This window comes from Eublepharis macularius, chromosome 5 (assembly GCF_028583425.1).
Source record: "Eublepharis macularius isolate TG4126 chromosome 5, MPM_Emac_v1.0, whole genome shotgun sequence".
Classification (NCBI taxonomy): domain Eukaryota; kingdom Metazoa; phylum Chordata; class Lepidosauria; order Squamata; family Eublepharidae; genus Eublepharis; species Eublepharis macularius.
This window is the reverse complement of record NC_072794.1, coordinates 23,087,322-23,109,560: the sequence shown is the minus strand read 5'-3', so window position 1 is coordinate 23,109,560 and position 22,239 is coordinate 23,087,322. Positions and strand designations below refer to the sequence as shown.

Here is a 22,239-nt window from a genome sequence, read left to right as displayed (position 1 = left end):
AAAAAATCTAAAAGGAAATATGCTGCTTATGGAATCTGAGTTGTCAATAAGCGTGAGTCACAAAATATCAGATTGTGCAATATCCGTATGGCTTGCCTGGCACAGAAACTGAGGTGACAGCCTGCGTTAATATTTTCCATGATTTTCTGGAGCATGAAATAATTTGCAAATGCTTTAACTTTGGATTTAATCAAAAGCCTTTTTAAAAAAATCTAGAATATGACTATAATCAAGTTCATTTCTGTAATGGAGAATGGAATAGAGATTCCAAACTACAGTTGATGAATTGCTTCCAACAGCTGTGCTGGGAAGAACTTTTATCCAGAACCAGACTCCGAATTCTGTGCCTAAGCTGGACCTTCTAGGATGTCCTTTCTTTTCTCCAGTTTATCTTGGAAATGCAGTCACGAGTTCATTCAATTATACACTCCTAACAGCAGCTGGTTTTATCCAATTTGATCCCAGTAGCTGTTGCAAAATTGATAATCACGTTCATCTGCATCCAGTTAATGAGAACAGGTTGGAGGGGTGATGCGGAAAAGGCACGGCTTGAGGCAAGTCCTCCAACATGCCTCTTGAATAGATACGGGTTCCTATTTTGTCACTGTGTTTACAAACCGATGGCTGCTGTGTCACTCACTAATTGGTAGCTGGAGCCTCTAGATATACCAACTTGGCTCAGAGAACACCTGCGTTGTTAGCCAAGTCTTCTAGGATCCACTGAGCACAGAAATTCTGTATGTTGTTGGCTAGACTTAATCATACAAGTTAGCATTTATACTTGTAGTCTTTATTCTGGACCTCGAATTAATTTGCTGGCACTTTGGATTTCTAAACTTTCTAGTAGATCATCCAAATTTGCTTTCTGGTACAAAAAAGGAGTATATTATCACTGGCAAAATTCTTAACCTATTACAGCTAGGGTGTGATTTTAAAAAGGTCACATTTATGTAAGGAGGTATTTTGCTTATGTTCTTTCTCACCATCTCCTAGGAGATCATAAAACAGCAAATGGTAAATGTATGATTTCACCTTAGTCCTTTTCAGATGTCATGTGTGCACACACCAGGAGGACAGCAACTATATATATTGGGTACATTCTACTCCTAATATGTTCAGTCACCATGTTGTCTGAACAGGGATACCACATGTATTTTGCATGCACATAAAGCTTTAGTTTTGGTTTGTGTATACTACAGTTGTACATGCACGTAAAATATACACAGTACCTTTGTTCAGACAGTGTGGCAACCATCAGGAGTAGCATACTCATCATAAACATTTTTTTTACAAAATTTATACCGACCTTTCTGCCCTCATATGGGCCACCAAAATGGCTAACAAATTAAAACATACACAATAAAATCACATTTTAACAACTATTAAAGCCAACAAAAACACATCATTAAAATAATTAAAACCAAAACTACAATACATATAGAAACATAAAAACAACAGTTAAAACAAAGGCAGGAAGGAGAGATTACTGAGGGAATGCCAAGTAAAACAAAAAAAGTCTTCACCCTCTGGCAGAAGGTGGCACAACGAATCTTCCTGGGGAGATAGTTTCAGAATCTTGGTGCCACAGCTGAGAAGGCCTTCTCCCAGGTTGCCACCTGCCTAATCCCAGAAGGTGGGGGAACCCAAAGTGGGGCCATAGAAGATGACAGGAGTGGTTAGGTTCATAAGAAAGTGGGCAATCCTTCAGGTATGTTCGTCCTAAATCATATACAGCTTTAAACATCTGCACCAATACCTTTAATTACACTTGGAAACAAATATGCAGGCAGCATAGATGTGCCAAGATTTGAGGGAGATGGTTCCTACAGCCAACTCTAGGCAACATCCTGGCTGCAGCATTCTGCACCAATTAAAGTTTCCCAAACAATTTTCAAGGCCATCCCCATGTAGCAGCCCTGACCTGGAGAGCCCAGGTGACCCTGATCTCATCAGATCTCAGAAGCTAAGCAGGGTTGGCTTTGGTTAGTAATTAGATAGGAGACATCCAAGAAAGACCAGGATTGCAGAGGCAGGCAATGGCAAACCACCTCTGTTAGTCTCTTGCCATGAAAACCCCACCAGGGGTCATCCATAAGTCAACTCTGACTTGAGGACACTCTCCACCACCCCATGTAACCTTTCCTGCCCAGGAAAGGCTGCAGCTGGCTAACCAATCGAAGCTGGTAAAAGGCACTTCAGGCCACAGGTGTCACCTGCTTATCGAGCTGTAGGCCTGGGTCCATCAGAACCCCTGAACTATAGACCTTTTCCTTCAAGGGGAGTGTAACTCCATCCGGAACATGTGACACTTTAAATTGAAGGTCAGACCTTCTGCTTACTGGTCTTGTTGTGATTAAGCTTCAGTTTATTGGCTTGCATTAGGGTTCCCATCCTCCAGATAATGCCTAGAGATCTCCTGGAATTATTGATCTCCAGAAGATAGAGTTGGGTTCCTTTGGAGCAAATGGCTGCTTTGGAGGGCCAGACCTTCTGCTTACTGCTTACTCTATGGCATCGTACCCCGCTGAGCTCCTTCCCTTCCCCTGGCTCCACCCCTCAAATCTCTAAAATTTCTGAACCCAGAGTCAACAACCCCAGCCTGAATCCATTCTAAAACTGCCCCCAGGTACTGCTTCAGAGTTTCTACAGCCTCCCAAGGATCAGCTAGAAGTATGTGATAGAGCTGAGTATCCTCTGCACATGGTTACCTCCTGGTACTCATAGATCTAGTTTCTGAAAAGTGGTTTTGTGGATGGGAAATCACCGACATTCATGTCATTGAGCGTGGTTTACAAACTGCATTTCGCAGCAGAGGCCATATTCAGCACTGACCGATTTCCAGATGCCCTGGTGATTGGCACACACAAGTATATTAAAACCTCAAAAGCTCCAAGTAAATAGTCCGACATCCCCTTTGTCGTCTCCACCGCTCTGCAGCTTCCTCCTCCCCCACTTTCTCACACACAGACCACTCACTCTTCCCTCGAATGGGAACCCAGAGTCGGTTGCCAGCAGCTGGCTCTTCCCTTTTTATTTTCCCCTCCTGCCTGCCGATGAGCTCAAGCCCCACCTGAGACCTAACATTTGTCTGTTTGGAGAATAGATGAGTATTTATTAGAATTAAACAGCTGGGAGTGCAGTGATATTTAGACGAGCATTAGGAGGCCTGCCGGAGAAGGAGATAATTCCTGGGGCGGCTTAGAAAAGCAGGCTGAGTTCAGCTACCGCCGGGATTTCGCCGGTCTCCTGTGAGCGGCTGATACGGTTAATTTCGCACCAGAGCTGCAGGCTGGGCCACACTGATATTGCTGTGCTATTTAGAATCGAAAGGTCAAGCTGGAAATTGAATAATCATTGACAAGGAATCCATCCGGGATGCCAAGAGCACGGCAAACAGCAACTCTGACTCCAGATGCAGAATGCTGGGGACTGGTGTGTGTGGGTGTGTTGGGGGGGGCATTGACTCAGTTCTGTCCATTTGCCAGATCTGCTTACCAGCTTATCTGTTCAGCAAGAGCTGTTGAGCGTTTCATTGGCAGCTCTTTCTCTCTCACACACAACCCCTGCCAGTCTTTGCCTTTTCCCCCCAGTGGGCACAAGGTGGCTGCCAATCCCAAACTGTACTCCCTTAAGAGTCTAGGTCACTTCCTGCTGCAAAGGAAGGCCTACAGGGAACTGCATGCCAAATCCCAAGATCACATAGCACAGGAGCCATCTTTAGGTCAGGGGCCATCTTCTTCCCCATTGTCTCCTTCCTAGGGGGCTGTGCAGTTTTCACAGGCTCCTGCAGCAGCTTGTGCCAGTCAGCGGGCCAGGTGGGTGGATTGCAGAGGGCTAGTTCCCCTTCTGGTCCATCTGGTCCAGCACAAAATCGCTCCCCAGTCAGAGCAGCACCAGTCAGCTTTCGCTGCCTTCCCACCCTCCCTGTCTTGTTTCTGGGCCAGCAAGGGTCATGTAACAGCTACTCGATACAGGTTTTTTGTTGCTTTGGTTGCACTGTTTGTTTTGTCACAATGTGGTTGGTGGATCTGTTTGGGGGAGGACAGGACCTGAGTGCTTATCATCACCATTGGGGGCCCCCCTTACGGGACCTTGGGGCTGGGCGCTTCCAGAGCCATGCTCAGCTCAGGTGGCAGGAGAACCATGCAATGGCTTGAGCCCATGCGGGATCCCATTTTCTGCCATCCATGAGTTTTTCTCCTCAGCAGGTGTGCTGATGAACAGAGTCTTTCCTCAATGTCAGGCAGGGTGTCCAGTGTCTGGGTCCCTGACCTATGCCAAGCCCAACTTCTACAGCTGTAATCAATATCACTGTGGCCTTAACAACAACAACATTTGATTCATACACCGCCTTTCAGGACATCTTAATGTCCACTCAGAGCTGTTTACAAAGTGTGTTATTATTATCCCCACAACAATCCCCCTGTGAGGTGGGTGGGGCTGAGAGTAGAGTTCCCAGGTGCCTGCTGGTGGTGGGCAAAGTCCCAGGGGTTTGCCACCTTGCCCGCCAAACTTCCCGTGGTCAGTGGAAGTGGCAAGCTCCCGGAGGTTGGCGGGTGTGCCCCCAGGCAGCACGGCATGATCCCACGCACCACAGCCACCCAGTTTGGGCCTGAATCGGGCCACTGCAGAGCGCAGCAGTGCTCCCAAACTCGACAGCAGCCTGATCCAGGCTGAATCGACCAGAAACAGGGCCAAATCGGCCCAATCTGCCAACTCTAGCTGAGAGAGCTCAGGAAGAGCTTTGACTAACCAAAGGTCACGCAACTGGCTTCAAGTGGAGGAGTGGGGAAGCAAACCCGGCTCCCCAGATTAGAGTCCTGCTGCTCTTAACTGCTACACCAGACTGGCTCCCTTTGTTATATTCCAGCAAATGTGTTTGTGTGTCTTTGTATCATGCCCGGCTTTCAGCCACCATTTACTGCTAGGGCTGCAAAAGTGACCAGAACTGCATGCAGCATTCCAGCTGAGGTGTGCCATGAATGTGTATGGGGTTGCCAGAAACCACCAACAGGCCCTGAGTTGCAGAATGCAGGGCAAATGAGGGGTTATACCAGGAGAGGCGGTCCTGGAAGCCGGTGCAGCTGCTTCAAAATCAATATATGATATGAAATTTCTGAAGCACTTTCAAGGGTAGCCCTACGTAGAGTGAATTACAGTAGTCTAAATGAGGGGTAAGCTCTAGGAGTCACTGGAAACTGTATGGTGGTGAGCCATGCCATGTCACTTTCAGGTTTTCCCCAGAAGTGACATTGTGGCACAGATACGGTTGCCAGGTCCCTGGGAGCCCAAACTGGGGGTGTGCATGGGGCAAACTTACCATGCACAGGTGCAAAGTGTGGGCACGCTCTGGAGCATTCATTGTTGCATGAGGAATGACATTATTCATTGTTGCACGTGTGCAGGGGCGGGGGGGGGACAATGCAGGGCAGGCTTCTGTATAGTGCCAGAAAATAACATCATTTCTGGTATGATGGGTGGGTGTGGGAGCGCCTGTGTGAGGGATAAGCGTCTGCTCTCCTCCACCCCCCAATCATCTCCCCCCTGGTTTGGACTCTGGGGGGATTAGCATCCCTACCCAAGGCCTGGACCAACCCACTTTAGGGTAGGACTAACAAAGTCAAAGGGTGGCTCTCACTAAGGTCAAGAGGCCATACTCTTGAGGAAAGACCTTGAATTGTCAAAGGGTCTTGTGACAGAGGCTACAGAAAAAGTTTGTTTATCTGAGGTGCACAGCTCAGCAAAACTAAAGAGATACTAGGAAGGAAAGGGAATTAGAAAGGTAGCCAAAGACTGCTGCACTGTTAGGAGAAGCTGCTTTTGAGGCACAGAAAAGTTTTGAGTGAAAATGAAAGTAAAAATCAGCTGCAAGCCTAGTAATAAAAAGGTTTCAAATGCATAGCACAACCAATATTTTTGCCTTAAACTGCATTAAATTAAAAACTGGTCTCTTACGTGTTCATTAGGTGAAAAATACCTTGTCTGGCAATTGGATGGAGGGGTGGGGTGTGGAGTCATGGCGGAAGAAAACTGGCTAGTGAGCAACCCTATTAAGGCCATTGAAATCAACAACTATTTTTAAGTTTGTTGTGCAAAGGTCTAGTTTGAAAAAAGGCTAGATTGCAAATGTATTATTTATTTATTTAGAAGCTGCATATTCCACCTCTCCGCTTCAGTTCCACTAATCAGTTTCCCCAGCCGTTTTAGCTCTAAGATGCTTCTCAATGTAGGAAACGTGTTGTGCATTCAGAAGTGACTACAGTAACTATTAGGGCTGCCAACTTTGGGTTGGGAAATACTTGGAGATTTGGAGCTGAAGCCTGAGGAAGGTGGGCTTTGGGGAGAGGAGGGATCTCAGCAGGGTATAATGTAGGGTTGCCAGGTCCAGCTTGGGAAATTCCTGGAGATTTGGGGGGGTGGAGCCTGGAAAGGGTGGGGTTTGGGGAGGGGAGGGGCTCAGTGAGGTATAAATGCCAGTGAGTTCACCCTTCAAAGCAGCCATTTTCTCCAGAGGAACTTATCTCAGTGGCCTGGAGATCAATTGTACTTCTGGAAGATCTCCAGCTACCACTTGGAGGCTGGCAACCCTATAAAATGCCGTAGAATCTACACCTCAAAGCAGCCATTTTCTCCAGGGGGACCGATTGCTGTCGTCTTGAGGTCAATTGTAATTCTGAGAGATCTTCTGGCCCTAACTGTAGCTAATGACTACTGTTTTAAGGCCAAAGGGTAACTTTCTCTGGCAGGGTCTCTCTCTAGGGATTTTTGAAGGGTGGTATCCTACAAAGCCCTAACAAGGCAAAAAGAACTAAGGGGAACTTTAATTCCAAATGAGGATAATTTTGACAGTTTTCATAGTCCCAAAGCTTCTTGCCTTCCCTTGGAAATAGCATTCAGACCTCCAAATTGCCTTGCAAAGTAAATTTCATATTAACAAGCAAAGAATCAATTTTAAATAACCATTAAAGTAATACAATTGCAAGCTTTAGGCAGTGGGTTTGATACAGTCTTGGCAATCCACAAAACTCAGGGGACTCTTAAAGCAGCAGGGCTTGAAGCAGAGAACAAATAATTTCCTCCCCCAGTTTATCCTGTTTTAGGAGATAAGGACAACACTGAAACTTGAGACACACAAAACTCCCTTAGCTTGTGTGTGTGGGGGGGAGAGGAATGGCAGTTTTAGTTGCAGAGATGTGTTTCTGGTTTCCTCCTACTCTCTACCGTCAATGAGACAAGGATTCTGCTAAAAGGAGCTATGTGGAACCAAATAGAAAAGTGTCGTCGTGAGGTGGATATTAAAGAACTGCTGGCTACATGACCAAAAAGCACTACAGAGAAGTTTTATCTCAAGAACCCTACTGAATTATGGATCATAACTAGTGTTGCCATGTCTGTATACCCTCCTGGTGTGTGTGAGGGGGGCCTGGTACTCACTGGATGTTGCTCTGCGCACATGCGTGCTCCAACCGGCAATGCAACGACATCACTTCCAGAAGTGATGTCATCACACACCAGCTGCTTTTTGCGAGGCTGATTCTTTGAGAATTGGCCCCCAGGCAAAGTGCAGAAGCACTCCTGCAGCTGCCGTGATGACGTCCTTCTGCAAGTGACATCATCGCATCTGCCGAGAGAGTGCGCACTGCGCTGGTGGCAGGAAATTGCCGGGTGGCTTGAAGTTCCCTGCAGGTGCTGGCAATCGGTGAGCAAGCAGGCAAACTACCGAGAGGTTGCCTGCCACTGGCAGGCACCTGAGATCCCTAATCATAACCAGGGGCGGAGCAAGGGTTTACCTCGCTCGCGGCCGGCTGGCCGGGTGCCCCCCCACGCGCACGAGTGCGCGCGCACCAGCCTGCGTGATGACGTCACGCGTGACGTTATCACGGGAGCGCACGCGCCGCCGCTGGCCCGATTGCTGCGGCGGGCGGCCTCCAAGCTCTCCCGCTCGGTTGCCTGCGCCGCCGCAGATGCCTGCCCGCGGTGGCTGCGCCTGGCCAGGGGCTTGTGCTGGCGGCGGCAGCGGTGCGGGGTGGGAGGGATAGGAGGCTGGTGCTTTGTGGCGCGCGCTCCCGCCCGCCGAGCCTCCTCCGGCGCTCCCTCCGGCACCCCGTGCCTGCGGCCACCGCCTACCTGGCCTCAATAGGCCCGCCGCCCCTGATCATAACGGCTCAGTAATTCTTACTTTTCTTGAAGACTGTCACAGCTTCTAAATCTTTAGGGCTGCTGCAGCTTCAAGATACTGCGTATACCTTTCAAAGTTCTGCAACAGCAAGGACAGATTACAGGCATCTGCAGGGCCTCCTGCCATCTTGTCCGCCATTTCAATCGCCTTCCTTCTTCCCCTGGTGATTCTAGGAAATTTTGGCTCACTATGAGCGTGGGAAAGGAGGATACATGCAGGGCCCCATCATTACGTTTTGGACCGCATACAAACTCATAAAACGCCCCACCTTCCCACACTGAAATCCCTCAACCCATACATTCAATCTCACGAACTCTGAAGTCTGTTATAGTTATGAAATTACTCTTGCATATTCTACATTTCTGAAAAAAGTCTGCTTTGGCAACTTTTGCTTAATAACAAAAACCAGCCTGAGAGTCCTACCAGTTTGGTAAGTATTTTGTAACCTTTTGGTCACTGAAAAGGGATTATCCTGTCAAGATCTTTTTTAAAAAAATGTAATGGATCAAAATGGCTGCAAAAATGGCCTTTTTCATCGCAAAATCTTGAACTAGTCCCCCCACATTAAATTTCTCTTGCAAGTTCACATTCCATAGACAAGATGGCTAAGCAGCTTAAACATTCTTGCCCCATTGAAGAACACCTGCAGTTTTTGATGAGTTCCGGCTTGGCTGAAACATCTTCCAGCTTTTTCTACAGAATCTACAGGACTATGTACACTTCATTGAAAATTAGTTGCCACAGACACTGTCTCTATATTGAAATCATTTTCACCTTGATTTTGTTCATCTGCTTTCCTAGGGACTATATTGTTGCCTGACTGCAGAAAGGCCTTGTCTGATTTGGAAAACTTTGAAACTGGTACTTCTTAGGGATCCCAGGTCTGCCAGTGGGAACACAAGATCCCTTGCTCTTAGCCTCCACCCACCCCCACCCCCACTCACCTAGCTGGCAGGATGGGAAAAGTGCGGGAAAAGGCTGTCCAGGAGAGCTCCCAGGACAGCATGACGATGGCCATTTCCACACATCCTAAAAAAAGTGCCCCACTCACTGAATGCTGGCGGCTTTTCTGCGTGATTTCTGACGTCACCATTTCCCAAACGGATGCAGGAAGTTTTGATTCCGTTTTTGTGGCACCATGAAAACAGAATCAAAACTGACTGCATCCGTTTTGGAAACGGTGATGTCAGAAATTGTGTGGAAAAGCCGCCAGCATTCAGTGAGTGGGGTGCTATTTTTAAGACTTGTGGAAATGGCTGATGTCACTTCCTGGAGTGACGTTATTGTGCCACCGCGAGAGCGCTCCCGTCCCGTGCTTCACGGCAGGCTGATTTGGAGCCCAAATCAGCCTGCTACAAAGCATGCACACACTCCCACACCTGCATGATGATGTCACTTCCCGGAAGACAAGATGAGTGCTGGAGCCTCTTCCCTCCTGCTGGGAGTATAAGGGGACCTGGTAATCCTAGTATTTCTTGATAGGATAGATCCAGGAGGCTCAGCAGTTCAGCATGTTGCTTGAGACTTGCGGCTCTAACTCTGCTTCTGTTTGGCTCCAGCAAATCTCACAAGAGCCGGACAACAGATACAAGGAAGTAAGTTTCTATAAATATCCTTAGTCATCATGATCTACAGTTTATTCTCAGTTCTTTTTTTCATGGTAATGGAGATTGTAGCATGGGTCAGGTCCCTCTGGGTCCCAGTGAAGTGTACCCTCACCCACCCCTGTTGAGACCCTGAATACATAGAAGGTTTAGCCTAGAAGGGGCAGAGCTGGTGAACGCAGGTTAGCAGCAGAGGAAGTGTCTGTGTGCTGGTGATAGAGCTGCCTGCTTCCCTGAGAAAAATTAAAAGATGATCATCAGGAAGTAATGTCAGTCCTGTCTATGATAACCATGGAGTTTCTGGCACTCCCTAAAGAGGAATGACATTGCTTCTGAGTTTTCCTGGAAGAGATGCCATGCCATTGCTGACAGTTCCCCCACCATGTCCATCCCCCACGGTCGTAACTCCCAACCAAGTTTTTGCAAGCAAGAACTTGCTATTTAATTGAAGTTAGAGATGCTAGCCGTTACAAGCTTCTGTTCGTCGTTCTACTGAGCATTAGTTATATCAGCCTTTGTTGCGTTGTTCTGTAGAACCCACCCACGCTACAGGTTATGCCTGTAGTGTGGCTTCATCTGTTTTGCTCACAACTACTTCTCCACTGCATCAGCGAACAGTCTAGGACCAGAGCACTTAAAGGACCATTTAGTTCCCTATGACTCCAATTTGGATCTTCCCTGGAGGTGCTTTTCTGGGAGACTGTACCTTCAACAGTGTGGTGGGTTGCTTACCAGAGATAAGGTTCTTTTCCATGATGGCACCTTGACTGTGGAAACCCCTCATCATACCTGCCCACTAGGTATTTTGTCATTGCTGTTCCATCTATCAAGTTAAGATATTTTTATTCACTCAAGCCTTGGGTTATTTTTATGACCGATTATTTATTGAATTGTTTGAACTCTTGAATTTATGTGGAAACTGTTTCAGAAACCTCCTCTTGAGAGGCAAGATGTGTGTGTGTATATGTTTATACGTATATATAAATTTAAATACATAGGTGAACTCTTAACCTGCTATTGCCTTCAGTGAATGAACTGTGGAAGAGATTTGCCAAGAAAATGTCAGGGAAAAACAAACAAACAACCTCATAGTTGTCCCTGTGGGATAGTTGTAAAGGCTTACCAGAAGAGATTCATATAGTGTGAGTTATGTTCTGTATTTGGTATTCAGACTCTTAGGGAAATGGCAAATACTGAAAATTTAACATTGCCCAGATAGAGCTGAAAAGGATTGTATAATAGGAATGCAGACTATCATCCTCACTCCTGAAGAGTAACCAATTTTCCAACAAAAAAACCCCATAATCTGAGGTGTTTTGACCAAGAGTTACTAGGTTCCGCTCTGGATAATCCCTGTTGTCTCTCGAAACGGGTGGTAGCCATTTCCTACAAGCCTTTCTCGTTGCACCACCTTCCTGCCTTCTATGCATCGCGTCTGCTCACTACAGCAAGGGAAGATAATAGACTAAAGGACTGCAGCTACCTCAATTCCCCTTACATTTATAAAGTTATTAATTACAGTCCCTGAGAGGGCTTAATTCTTCTGGCATCTGTAGACAGCAGTTCAGGAACACAAAACATTCACAAATGGAGGCGAGCCTAGTTCTCAAACACCGGGGGATTCTGGCCCAGAAGTTCTCCTTTTATTCTGTAAAACTCCAAATACAGCATTGTCAGAACTATCCTAAGCAGGTCTACTCAGAATCCTGTTCAGGTCTATTCCAGATGGCTGCCCTGTATAAAAACCGGGGGATTATTTTTGCGTTAAATGCTCTAATAGCCATCAGGATATGTTGGCCCCCAGTTGAAAAATAAAACCTAATGAGAGCATTTGAGTTTGGTCTGGCTATATCCCTGGCTGAATCCACACGTACCTGCATAGCGCTAAACTGTCGGAATGCCAGCGTCTTTGTGGCGCGATGACGTCAGAAATCGTGCTAGGAAGATGCTGGCATCCCGACAGTTTAGCGCTATGTCGATACGTGTGAATTCAGTCAGGGGCTAGTTTAAGATGCAGTTTCCAAGATAGGTTTTGGCTAAAGGTTACTCCCAAGTATTTGAATTGGGTTGTTAGTTCGATTTCACCACCTTTAATTTTCGATTTCTTATAGTTTACCGAATCAAAGGCATTATTTATTTTCCGGAGGCCTACTTCAGATCTCAATAGTAAGACCGATCATCTGCATATAGTAGTATGGGTAATTACTGGCCAGCTAATATGGGTGCATGGTGGGCATATTTTTAAATGAAAGGCACCATGTTGTTTACATAAAGATTAAAAAGCGTGGGGGCCAACATACAGCCTTACTTTACTCCTTTTGCAAGATGGATATGGTTAGTAAGCTGACCCTCTGGATCACAGCATACGTGTGCAAAAGGCTCTTAATATAATTTGTAGTTAAGCCATAGGAGCCATCTATTGTGGAACTGATTAGTTTGGTCCACAAATGGGATCTAGAGATAGAATCAAAGGTCTATTCTGTGGGGCTTACTCTCGGGAAAGAGTTCTTAGGATTGCACTGTTCTTAGGATTGCACATTTTGTAACTTCTGTAAAGTTTTGCAAAAATCCCTTGTGTTGATACGAGACATGAGTTGACTAAAACCATCTATTCTTAAGTTTTAATTCCCATAGCAAAGACTGGAGCTCCCTGCTGTTGGAAGCCACTGCTCTGAGACTGGGGCATGAGAATTGAGAGGTATGGAAATGACATCTGTCGTCACGGAAAGTGAGAACCAAGCATTAGAAGAGACATTTTCTTCTTGCTCTCATTCACAGTCTTGGCTATGACCAGAAGGTAATGACATTTAAAGCTCAGGAAGACTCAAGCAAGCAGAACTGGCATGACGATTTGCCTTTAATTCCATTACTGGGATCTCTCTTCAATGTGATATGATCTTTCAACAGAGGTGGCATTAAAGGTCTGAAAAGCAGCATGAGCTTGAAAGCACTGGGCGACCTACTGTTTATTTCAATGAACTTTGTACAGGAAGATCTCCCTTGGCAAGGAAAATGGAACAATCCATGTTGGCCCTTGAGCGATGACTTTTAGCTCTTGCTTTCCTAAAGGTTTCAAGCAGATTGTAGCTGTGGCAAATGATCCAATCGTACATCATTTTTAATTGGGTTCTTGGACTGTCATTGCAGAATGACAACAATGGTGGTGTTTGGCCCGATCTGAAGAAACTGTGTTTGGCCTGATCTGTAGATACGTTTCCTGATGGCACCTGAAGGTTCATCTAGATCCTATGACAAAGATATTGGCATGTTTGATAGTTCACACTGGCTCAGATATTTGCCCTTGTTAATGAATGGCTACTGACAGCTAAAATGACAAAACTGAGGCTATCGTACTTTGGTCATGTCATGAGAAGACAAGATTCTCTGGAAAAGTCAATAATGCTAGGAAAAGTGGAAGGCAGTAGGAAAAGTGGAAGAGCTAAAATGAAATGGCTTGACTCAATAAAAAAGCCACATCCTCCAGTTTGCAGGATCTGAGCAAGCCTGTTAATGATAGGACGTTTTGGAGGTCTTTCAATCGTAGGGTCACCATAGGTTGGAGGTGACTTGACGGCACATAACACACACACTGATAGCGTACACATAGCTGGAAAGAGCAAACACTTGCAAGGTGGGTCATAGGGAATATCTCAGCCCCTACCACTGATGAAGGAAGAGGAGGTATCACTCTTACTAGAGGGCAACAGGAGATGGCACGTAACTGCTGGAGCCGTATCTGCAGCACTGTGCATAAGCACAGCTAGGCAGCATCTGGTGCAGACGATGACATTACTTGCTGAAACTGGGTTCTGCTCGCCATTCAATAGCGGTGTGTGGAGATGGTGCTGAAGCAATGGCTCTGGCATCACCTCCCAACACCCACCAATAAGGATGCTATTTCTGTCTCCAACAGCACTCAGTACTGTAGGCTGGGATAGTCCCCGAGACCTCACCCTGCAAGTTACCCCAGGCTGAACACAACCAGCTCGCTCCTAGTAATCACCTACAGTGATTCCGCACACGTTGGATAATGCACTTCCAATCCTCTTTATAGATCGGATTTTTTTGTGTGCAGAACAAAAAATCCTCCTCAAATGATTGATAAAGTGCATTGAAAGTACATTATCCAACGTGTGCGGAATCAGCCCTACAAAACAGCCCCATCCTGAGTTTAGTTTGGACCTTTATGATCTACAGCGCTGATAACTGAACGACGAATCTAACCATCCACGAGTAGAATGGAAGATGACCAGGACTCCCCCCCCCCGCCCCCTTACTAAACTGTGTATGTGGCGGAAGGGGAGAAATTACGAGATACATCAATTTTTTGCAACAAAAGAAACTATTTATTTGGAATATGCATTACCAGTACAAATCAGGAGACTGTAAAACCTACACCTTGTTAGTATTATTATAGAACAGAAAAGTTTCAGTGGGAATCAAAAAAGACACAGGCCATTGTCTTCAAAGGAGCAGAAAAGCTTAATGTAAGTCAGAGTGAAGCCTTCCTAGGATTTATATTGGGAAGCTACTGGAAGTAAAAGACAGACAGACAAAGCAATGCAGAACAAAGCGGGATGTCTTTACAAGAAACAAAAGGGCTTGCAATAAGAACAAACAAATGCATGTTGTAATACATCTTTGATACTAACAGTAATAATATTTTAAGAAGCTTTAGGGGAATGAAGGGGCTGATGCAAAGAGGGATGTGAAAACTTGACGGGGTTGAGGTGTTGACATGTGCCTCCAACTGCCTTCCCAAAGTGAACAGTTTTGTAAATGCTTGCAGATGCCAGGCTTAAAGAAGAATCCCAGCCATTCACATTCACCCCCTTTTCAGAGGAAAATAATGTCTGATCCTGCTTGTATCATCACACACCCCATGAGCCACCCACAGAAAAAAAAGAAGGGACTTAGAGCGGGACCTTAGGATTTAGTCTAAGTTGGACATGCCTTTCTCCTTGTGAAGTGGGCTGTGCAGCCAAGACTCTCATCAGGTTGCAGTTTCCCCTGCTAAAAAGTTCCATCTCTTACCATTCAGGAACAAACTCAGAGAAGCTTAGGTTTCCATAGGAGCATATATTTGGCCCTCCAAGTAAGCCCAGATGTACAAATTTCATGAACTAACACAGTTAGGACAATTCTACTCTGTGGCTTTGTCCATTTAGTTAGAACATGTATAAAGTGCATGCATAAGGCAGAAAGAGCCTGCACGCCTAGCTATGCTTGCTTTTAATTACAAAGCCAAAGACTATTTCCTAATTGTGTGGAGTAGACAACCTTGCCAAGTTAACCTCATTGTATATGATAGAAGACTATGGGGTTGGGCAGATAATACCATGAAGTGTTTAAAATTTTAGAATGATGCCAATCCACCCCACCCTTGGCAAATCTTTTCAAGGAAAAACCGTGATTTTAAGAGGATTGGAAAGGTCCCTGGCTCGAAAGTTTCCAGCTTCCTTTTTCATACTTGCTTGCAACTGTTATTGTTTACACTCTGCTGCTGCTGCTGCTGCGGTGTCACTGGGGGCCTTTCCTGGCACAGACTCAGCCAACAAGGGACCACACATCACAGAATTAAAGACTGGGCTCTAACATGACATCAAGGAGGACAATAAAGTCCCCAGCTTTGCCCTCAGTCTGAGTAAGGGGAGAGGACCCAGCTCCATCGCTGACTTCTTGTTTTTTTGTGCTGTGCGGATTGCGGATTTCAGTAGAGCATAGCCAAAATGGAAGAGCTGATTGTCCTGTCAGCAATAGGACACCCCCTTGTGAATCTTTTTGCATTTGTTTGAGCCTGCACAAAATTACCAGTATTTGGGGGGGGGGTTCTTTTCAGAGCACAAAAAAATCACCCCACAATGGCTCCACTTTGATATCTTAAATCTTACCTAGTGCTTTTTAATTGTGACGGTTACCATGCTCAGGCTCTCACAAGTGTCCTTTTCTTCACCAATGATTCCTGAACAATGTTGTGGGCAATTAAGGTAAGCAAAACAAGTTTGCCATGCCCTGAGTGGCTCATTCACATCAATCAAAAATGCGGTCTGAGTGGCCGTCTGGTGGTGGCAGTAGAGTCACTGTGGTTAACAGCTAAAGAACCGCTAGTGGATCTTTGTTCTTCAGGAGTCCCTGGCCTAGAGCGGCCTGCTCAGGTAACTCAAGAGGTGCGGGAAAGGCATATAAAGCAATGTTTTAATCTTTCTGATCATGTATATTCTCAGTGCTAAGCCCTTGCAACTGCCGGGAACTAAGAGCCAAACTACAAGTGACGCCTGACACTAGTTGGACACTTGTCAGCTTCCCTCAAGTTTTGATGGGAAATGTAGGCTTCCTGGTCTTGCAGCTTGGCTCTCTGACTGCTGTCCAATGGACTTTTCAACTGTCACTTGTCCAGCATTCCACCCAGCTGCCTACATTTCCCATCAAAACATGAGGGAAGCTGACAAGTGTCCAACCTATGTCAGGCATCACTTGTAGTTTGGCTCTCAGTCTCAATTCTGCTGAGCCTCAGAGCCAAACTAGACATGATGCCTTCCCTCGGCCACAGTCGCCATTTTAAAAAACAGTTGTAGTTCTTTACAAATTGCCATGAGGCACCTTTTCATATGCCAAAACAGCCACCATTGCTATATTAGCACCTGAAAAGGCATGGGGGTGGGTGGGTGGGGGGATGACAAAAGCTCCCGGGGCTGCTGCACTGTATGCACAATCTGGATCAGGGCCTCATGGCAATTTTAAAGAACCACAACTCCTTTTTAAAATGGCAATGGCCGCCATGGGAAGGAATCCTGGCTGCTGTCACATCTAGTTTGGCTCTGGGGTTCCCTCTGAAGGTGCTCCGGTAGGTGGATGAGCCAGAACCTATGGAATGTTTTAAAAGCTGTCAGCAATGAACAGAAAAGAAAAAAAGCACTATTTCCCAGCTCTGTTGGGATTCAGAGTAGCACGAATGTGAAACAGCTTTTGACAGGAGTTCAGGGGAACATTCAAAAGCAGTGACCCCCACCCCTTCTGTAGAGATTATCATGTCTTCATGCTGCAGTTCTCTTCACAGAAGCTACTTGGCCCACTGTATCCTGGAATGGAAATGGTAACATTGGACAGAGCAGCCCAGTTTCCTCTTCAGTGGAAAATTCTGATCATTTTAGAGGGGAGAGCAGTGATCTGTCTAGTACGTTTTTATCCTGCCTGTCCTCCAAGGAAGCTCAGAGCAGCGTACATGGTTCTTCCCTCCCCCGTTTTATCCTGTTGTACATGGTATCTCCTAGACGCTGCTAGCCCAACACTAATCATTATGCTGTACCTGAACTAAACTTGTTAACTTGGCAAGAATAGTGTCAATCTGTAGTTATAGAACTCACTAGCTGGTTATTTTATGGGGTAGAGGGGTTGAGACATTGGCCCACCCGTACTCACTTCTGCAAGAAAGCAGTCTTCCCTCAAAGAAAATTCGTTTCACTGCTGCTCGGTTTTGCTCATGAAATCTGGGCTTCCCACGCTGTTGCTTGTGTTTTAAAAGGGGGGATTACATCCTTTAAAAACTTCCCTCCGTTAAAAACATCTTAAAAGCAAAAGGAACACTGTATTGTCGAAGGCTTTCACAGCCGGAGAACAATGGTTGTTGTGGGTTTTCCGGGCTGTATTGCCGTGGTCTTGGCATTGTAGTTCCTGACGTTTCACCAGCAGCTGTGGCTGGCATCTTCAGAGGTGTAGCACCAAAAGACAGAGATCTCTCAGTGTCACAGTGTCACTGCCACAGCTGCTGGTGAAACGTCAGGAACTACAATGCCAAGACCACGGCAATACAGCCTGGAAAACCCACAACAACCAAAAGGAACACTGTTTCAATGAGTACCCTTTGAAGGATTAAACCCTGGCCATTTCCATACAGTTTACCTTGTTCCGGAAAACAGCGAAATCTCACGAGAAGATGCTGTTATCATGTCATCTCGCGCGATAACATCTCGTGCGAGATTCCGCTGTTTCCCGAAACAAGGTAAGCCGTGTGGAAACGGCCCCTGTCTCCTTACATGACCCTGAGGACTGAGGCTCAGTAGTCCTGCTTAGAGTTTTGTGGTTCTGTTTAGAGTTTTTCACTCTTTGTTCACTTTGTTATTCTGGTTTTTAGCCTTCTGCTCAAGCATTCTGTTGATAAGGGAATCACATGAATTTTATTAACCAACCAAATCATGCAAATACCGTGTTTTTTTTTTTTAAAAACCCTTCTAAACTTGTTTTTCTTTTCCTTTTTTCACATCACTTTGAACAAACTGAAAAGGATGAGGAAGCGGGAAGGCAAGGAAGGGACTTTTTTCAAGGCCATAGTCTGACAATAAAAATATATTACAGGCCCAGTCCACCAAGTACTCCTGCGGGCCAAGCTGCATTAAAATGAACAGAACAGCTCCCATTCAGTTTAGTGAGGCTCGTGGTGGCAAACGTCTCAGCAAACCGGGCCCTAAAATAAAAGCCCCCCTTCAAAGAATGCAAAACATTTTTTAAAAAAACATAATTTCTGGCTCTCAAAGTTAGTAAACATAAATTATTAGGTATCCCTATTATGCTCACTATCCCAACCATTTTTTAAAAAGTTTTACAAAAATGAATTACTGTCACTTTTTTTTTTAAACATTGTGTAACAGGAAATGAGTGTGCACAACTCTACACTTTTCTAGCATTCTTAAACTAATTCACAAATGCATGAAAATAAAAAAAAATGGAAACGAAAGAAGGGTGAATGTAGGTAGTCTGGTGTTAAAAACTATACAGGTATGAAGAGCCTTTTTGCCACAGAAAGGACAGGGTTGGGATGGCCTGTCCTTTGATGCGTGCTATGAGGGTAACGTCTTAATTTTTTTTTCTTATAAACACTATTAAATTCAGACTGCTTTTTTGGTTTTTTTTCCTTTATCTGAATATACAAGAACATTCATTATCAAATGTTCATTATCATCAATACTACAAAGAACAAGACACAAATTGCAAGAAACAATGGAAAATGTTAATAAAGCTGAAAGAATTGAAGTTTTTAATTTTCAATTATTTTTTTAAGTTTTTTTTCGTTTCTGCAGTTTTTATTTTTTTTTTTTTCGTTTTTGGTATCGAAGTCGGATTTTTCTGGGCAGGAAAAAAAAGGGGTATGAGAAAACGCAACTCAGAAGCATCAAAAATAACCAATACTCATCATTGTTATAATAAAAAATAGGAAATCTGGATACAAGAAGAACCATTCCCCAGTGTATGTACCATGAATGAGTATCGTACCAGGACAGCCCAGGAGGAGGAAGGTATATTGTTACAGGCAGATAAATGCAGTTCCATCTCTTTTTCTCTCTCTCTCTATTTTTAAAAATGTGGACCGTTTTCACACTACTAACCTGCTTCCATAACGTTGCGAAACGTCGCGCAAAAACATTTCGCATTGTGCGACGTTTCGCAACGTTATAGAAGCAGGTTAGTAGTGTGAAAACGGCCATTGTCTCTACTGCCAAGCCATTGATTGACATTGTACAATGAAGATCCTTTAAAATAAAGCCAGCATGCTGAACAGTACTGCGTGACCACACATTTGAATGGGGATCGAGTAAGATATGTTTCCAGTGGATTGTGCCTCTTAATCATACATTATAGTTTAGGATACAGTGGCAAGTGTGATAAAGAAAAGATCACACAAGTAATGCAATCAACTGCAATTGCACTCATTACATTTAATTACATTAAGCAAGTAAATGAGAGCACTCAGGCATTCACGCATCCCTAGAGGTATCAACGACCTCATGCAAAGACACTGCAGTGCTCTGGAGTCACACAGGTGCGTCCAGGAGACCCAGAAGATATGGGCTAGATTGGAAATCTCCAGCCCATGGTCTGCGACCCTCAGGTGGGTTGTGAAGCCTTCCTCCCACCGCAAGGTTGCAGGACTTTAATAAATGGTCATTTTTGGGGGGGCTCCCTTTTGGGAAGACCTGCTGTGAAGAGAGCAACGATGCTATGCTTCTTTGGTTCTCTTTGCACACATACTGAAAAGAGCAGCAGGAAAGCAAGGTGAGGTCACTTAAGTCATGAAGGGGGCTTCTCCAGGGCTCTGAATGATTCCTCACTCTGGTAATCTTCCTCCTCTTTCTTGTTCCCAGCGCTTTTGATCTGCTGCCCGTAAAATGCAATGCACGTGTCAGACAATGCAACGTTTGTCGCATTGGTTTTTTTCCTCCTTACCAACGCAACAAAGCAGAACTGTAATCAGTGCTGTATTTTTCCATGTCTCCAGACCAGAGACAGATACCTTGTCTAGGACACTGCAGCCTGAGATCTTCACTTTCATATTTTAAAAAAGTTTTCTCAACCTGATGATTAGGCACAGCCACCTGGAAACATGTCAGCAGTGCCTACAGGAGTTTTGCAAGTCTGACCGTAACGTAGCCTTGCCCACTCTCCATTCCTCGGCCCCTTGTGAAGTTTACCTTTCCCTCTAATCTGGCTGACTTTTTATGCTACAACCTCAATAACATTTCAAAATGATACCCGAAGCTTTCCCAAACTTTTAAGACATGGATATAGGAACAATAATAAATTAGGCACAGGAAGCATACTACCCAAACACACTGCATTCTTATTATTTTATCTAAGCACCAAACGCGCACTTCCTTGGAGCAAAAGTATTCCCAGGCCTAATTATGATACCATGAGCGGCAGGGGAGGAGGGCTAAGTGGAAGAAGGCATGACTGGGAGTTTGATGCAAGGCACAGAAGGACGGCAACGAATAGATCTGCTAACATTCTCCTGGTCCTCCTGGCAACAGGGGAAAGGGGGCGGGCATGTCCTGGACATGCCTGGCAGAACCAGGATTGCATTTATCCATCCTGTAACAGAGGCAACTCAGAAGGGTTCAAGATTTCAGAGGAACAGAGAGTTGTCCTTATATGGAACGGAGGAGTGGTGCTTGTAGGCTGGGGTAGGGTGGGGGGGGGGGGCTTAGGTGGCTCCTGCAAAGAGGTAGTGAGAACACCAGAGAAACAGAAGGAGGCGGGTGCCTGGTAGATTGAAGAGATGTAAAGATCGGATCTTCAGAAGAAACACAAAAATCATGAAAATGAACCACTACTTTGAGAAGAGTTTTTGTTGTGTTTTGGTGGCGGTGGTGAAAGGTGGCTTCTACCCAGAAAAGAAAGGGAAGAGAGTATAAAGAAGAGTCCAGATTGGCTGAAAAAAAGCATCCCAACAGAGAGAAGAGGAGACTCTTGTGTTCGCCAACTGGTTCTGGATCCAACCCGATGGCTTCAACAGTAGGAGAGAAAACCCCTTCCCTCTCAGCCCCCACCTCTGCCTGGTTGCAGGGCAGCGGGGAGAAAGGAATGCTGCATTGCTGGGAGATCAGTTGGAGGTATCAGAGTGGACACTGCCAGGGCCTTCTGTGGGGGAGGTCACTGACGAAGGAGTCGTAGCATCTTGCCAACCTCCATTAGCCTAGGAAGGAAGAAAAGAAATATGTCAGTCATATTCGCAATGAGCCTCCTGAGCCCTAAAAACTTCCTAGTAGGGGTTCTTCCTCATCCAATCCTTTTAGATTATGGCTGTCCTTGGTTCCTGCACTGGCACAGCTATGTTAGAAGACATTTATTTAAAGGTAGGAATCCAGGAGCTAGACTTACGCTTCATTATTTATACTAGTTTTTAAATTCGTGCTTGTTTTCATGGCTCAGAGAGATCATTCGGTAAAAGTACAGGGACTGCAGACTATACTGCTGGGTACTGCCCATTACAGCAGATATGCTCCTGCTGGGTAATTTCCACATTGTTAAATATGTCTTGTTTAATTACTTATGCTTGGTTTAAGCAATGTTTCAGCTCTGAATTAAGATTTATGCTTGTTTTCACATTTCTGCAACCCATACCCTATAGTGTTGTTCATTGAATGTGGACAAGGTGGACAATAAATAAATATACAAACAACATAAATACTTGTCCATTTCCAGGAAAGAGACTTAATGTTGAAACCTTAAACTTGGAAAATGGGGTACAACTATAGAAATGTATAATGATTGGGACCCAAGCTCTGGAATAGGTAGAGACTGAAAGGAAAATGTAAAGATACCGGCTTGGATCCAGAGTAGTATTTCTTCCCACCCACCTCAAATATCATTTTCCCCTCTCCCCTCTCCTGTGGCTGCCTGGAATGCCTCCTGGAACCTCATGAACAGGATTTTGGGGGCATTTTGTACTGGCGAGAAAGTCGTACTTCATAGTGGAAATCCTTGTGCCTGTGGAGACACTGGCTATTTCCACACTGCTCACCCTCCATCAGAACGACCTGAAACATCGCGCAAAAAACGCAGAAGATCGCGTTTTCTCGCACGAGATTTGCACGACATCGTGCAAATCTCGCATGAGAAAACGTGATCTTCTGCATTTTTTGCGCAATGTTTTGGGTCGTTCCAAGGGAAGGTGAGCAGTGT

The 22,239-nt window shown here is 45.2% G+C and overlaps 1 protein-coding gene across 3 annotated transcripts in view; it reads right to left on the bottom strand.

Annotated features, from left to right (window-relative positions):
* Positions 1-17,427: 17,427 nt before the first annotated feature.
* PBX1 (PBX homeobox 1) overlaps positions 17,428-22,239 on the bottom strand; it is a 261,356-nt gene continuing 256,544 nt past the window's right edge. For 2 of the 3 annotated variants that reach the window (XM_054979858.1, XM_054979859.1), the window contains exon 8: positions 21,153-21,250. Coding sequence is in view for 1 of the 3 variants with exons in the window: in XM_054979857.1 (XP_054835832.1) it covers positions 21,158-21,250 (93 nt within the window). In the remaining 2 variants the exon portion in view is untranslated. Of the gene's footprint in view, positions 21,251-22,239 lie in introns of all 3 variants that reach the window. The other variant, XM_054979857.1, reaches the window with a different exon arrangement.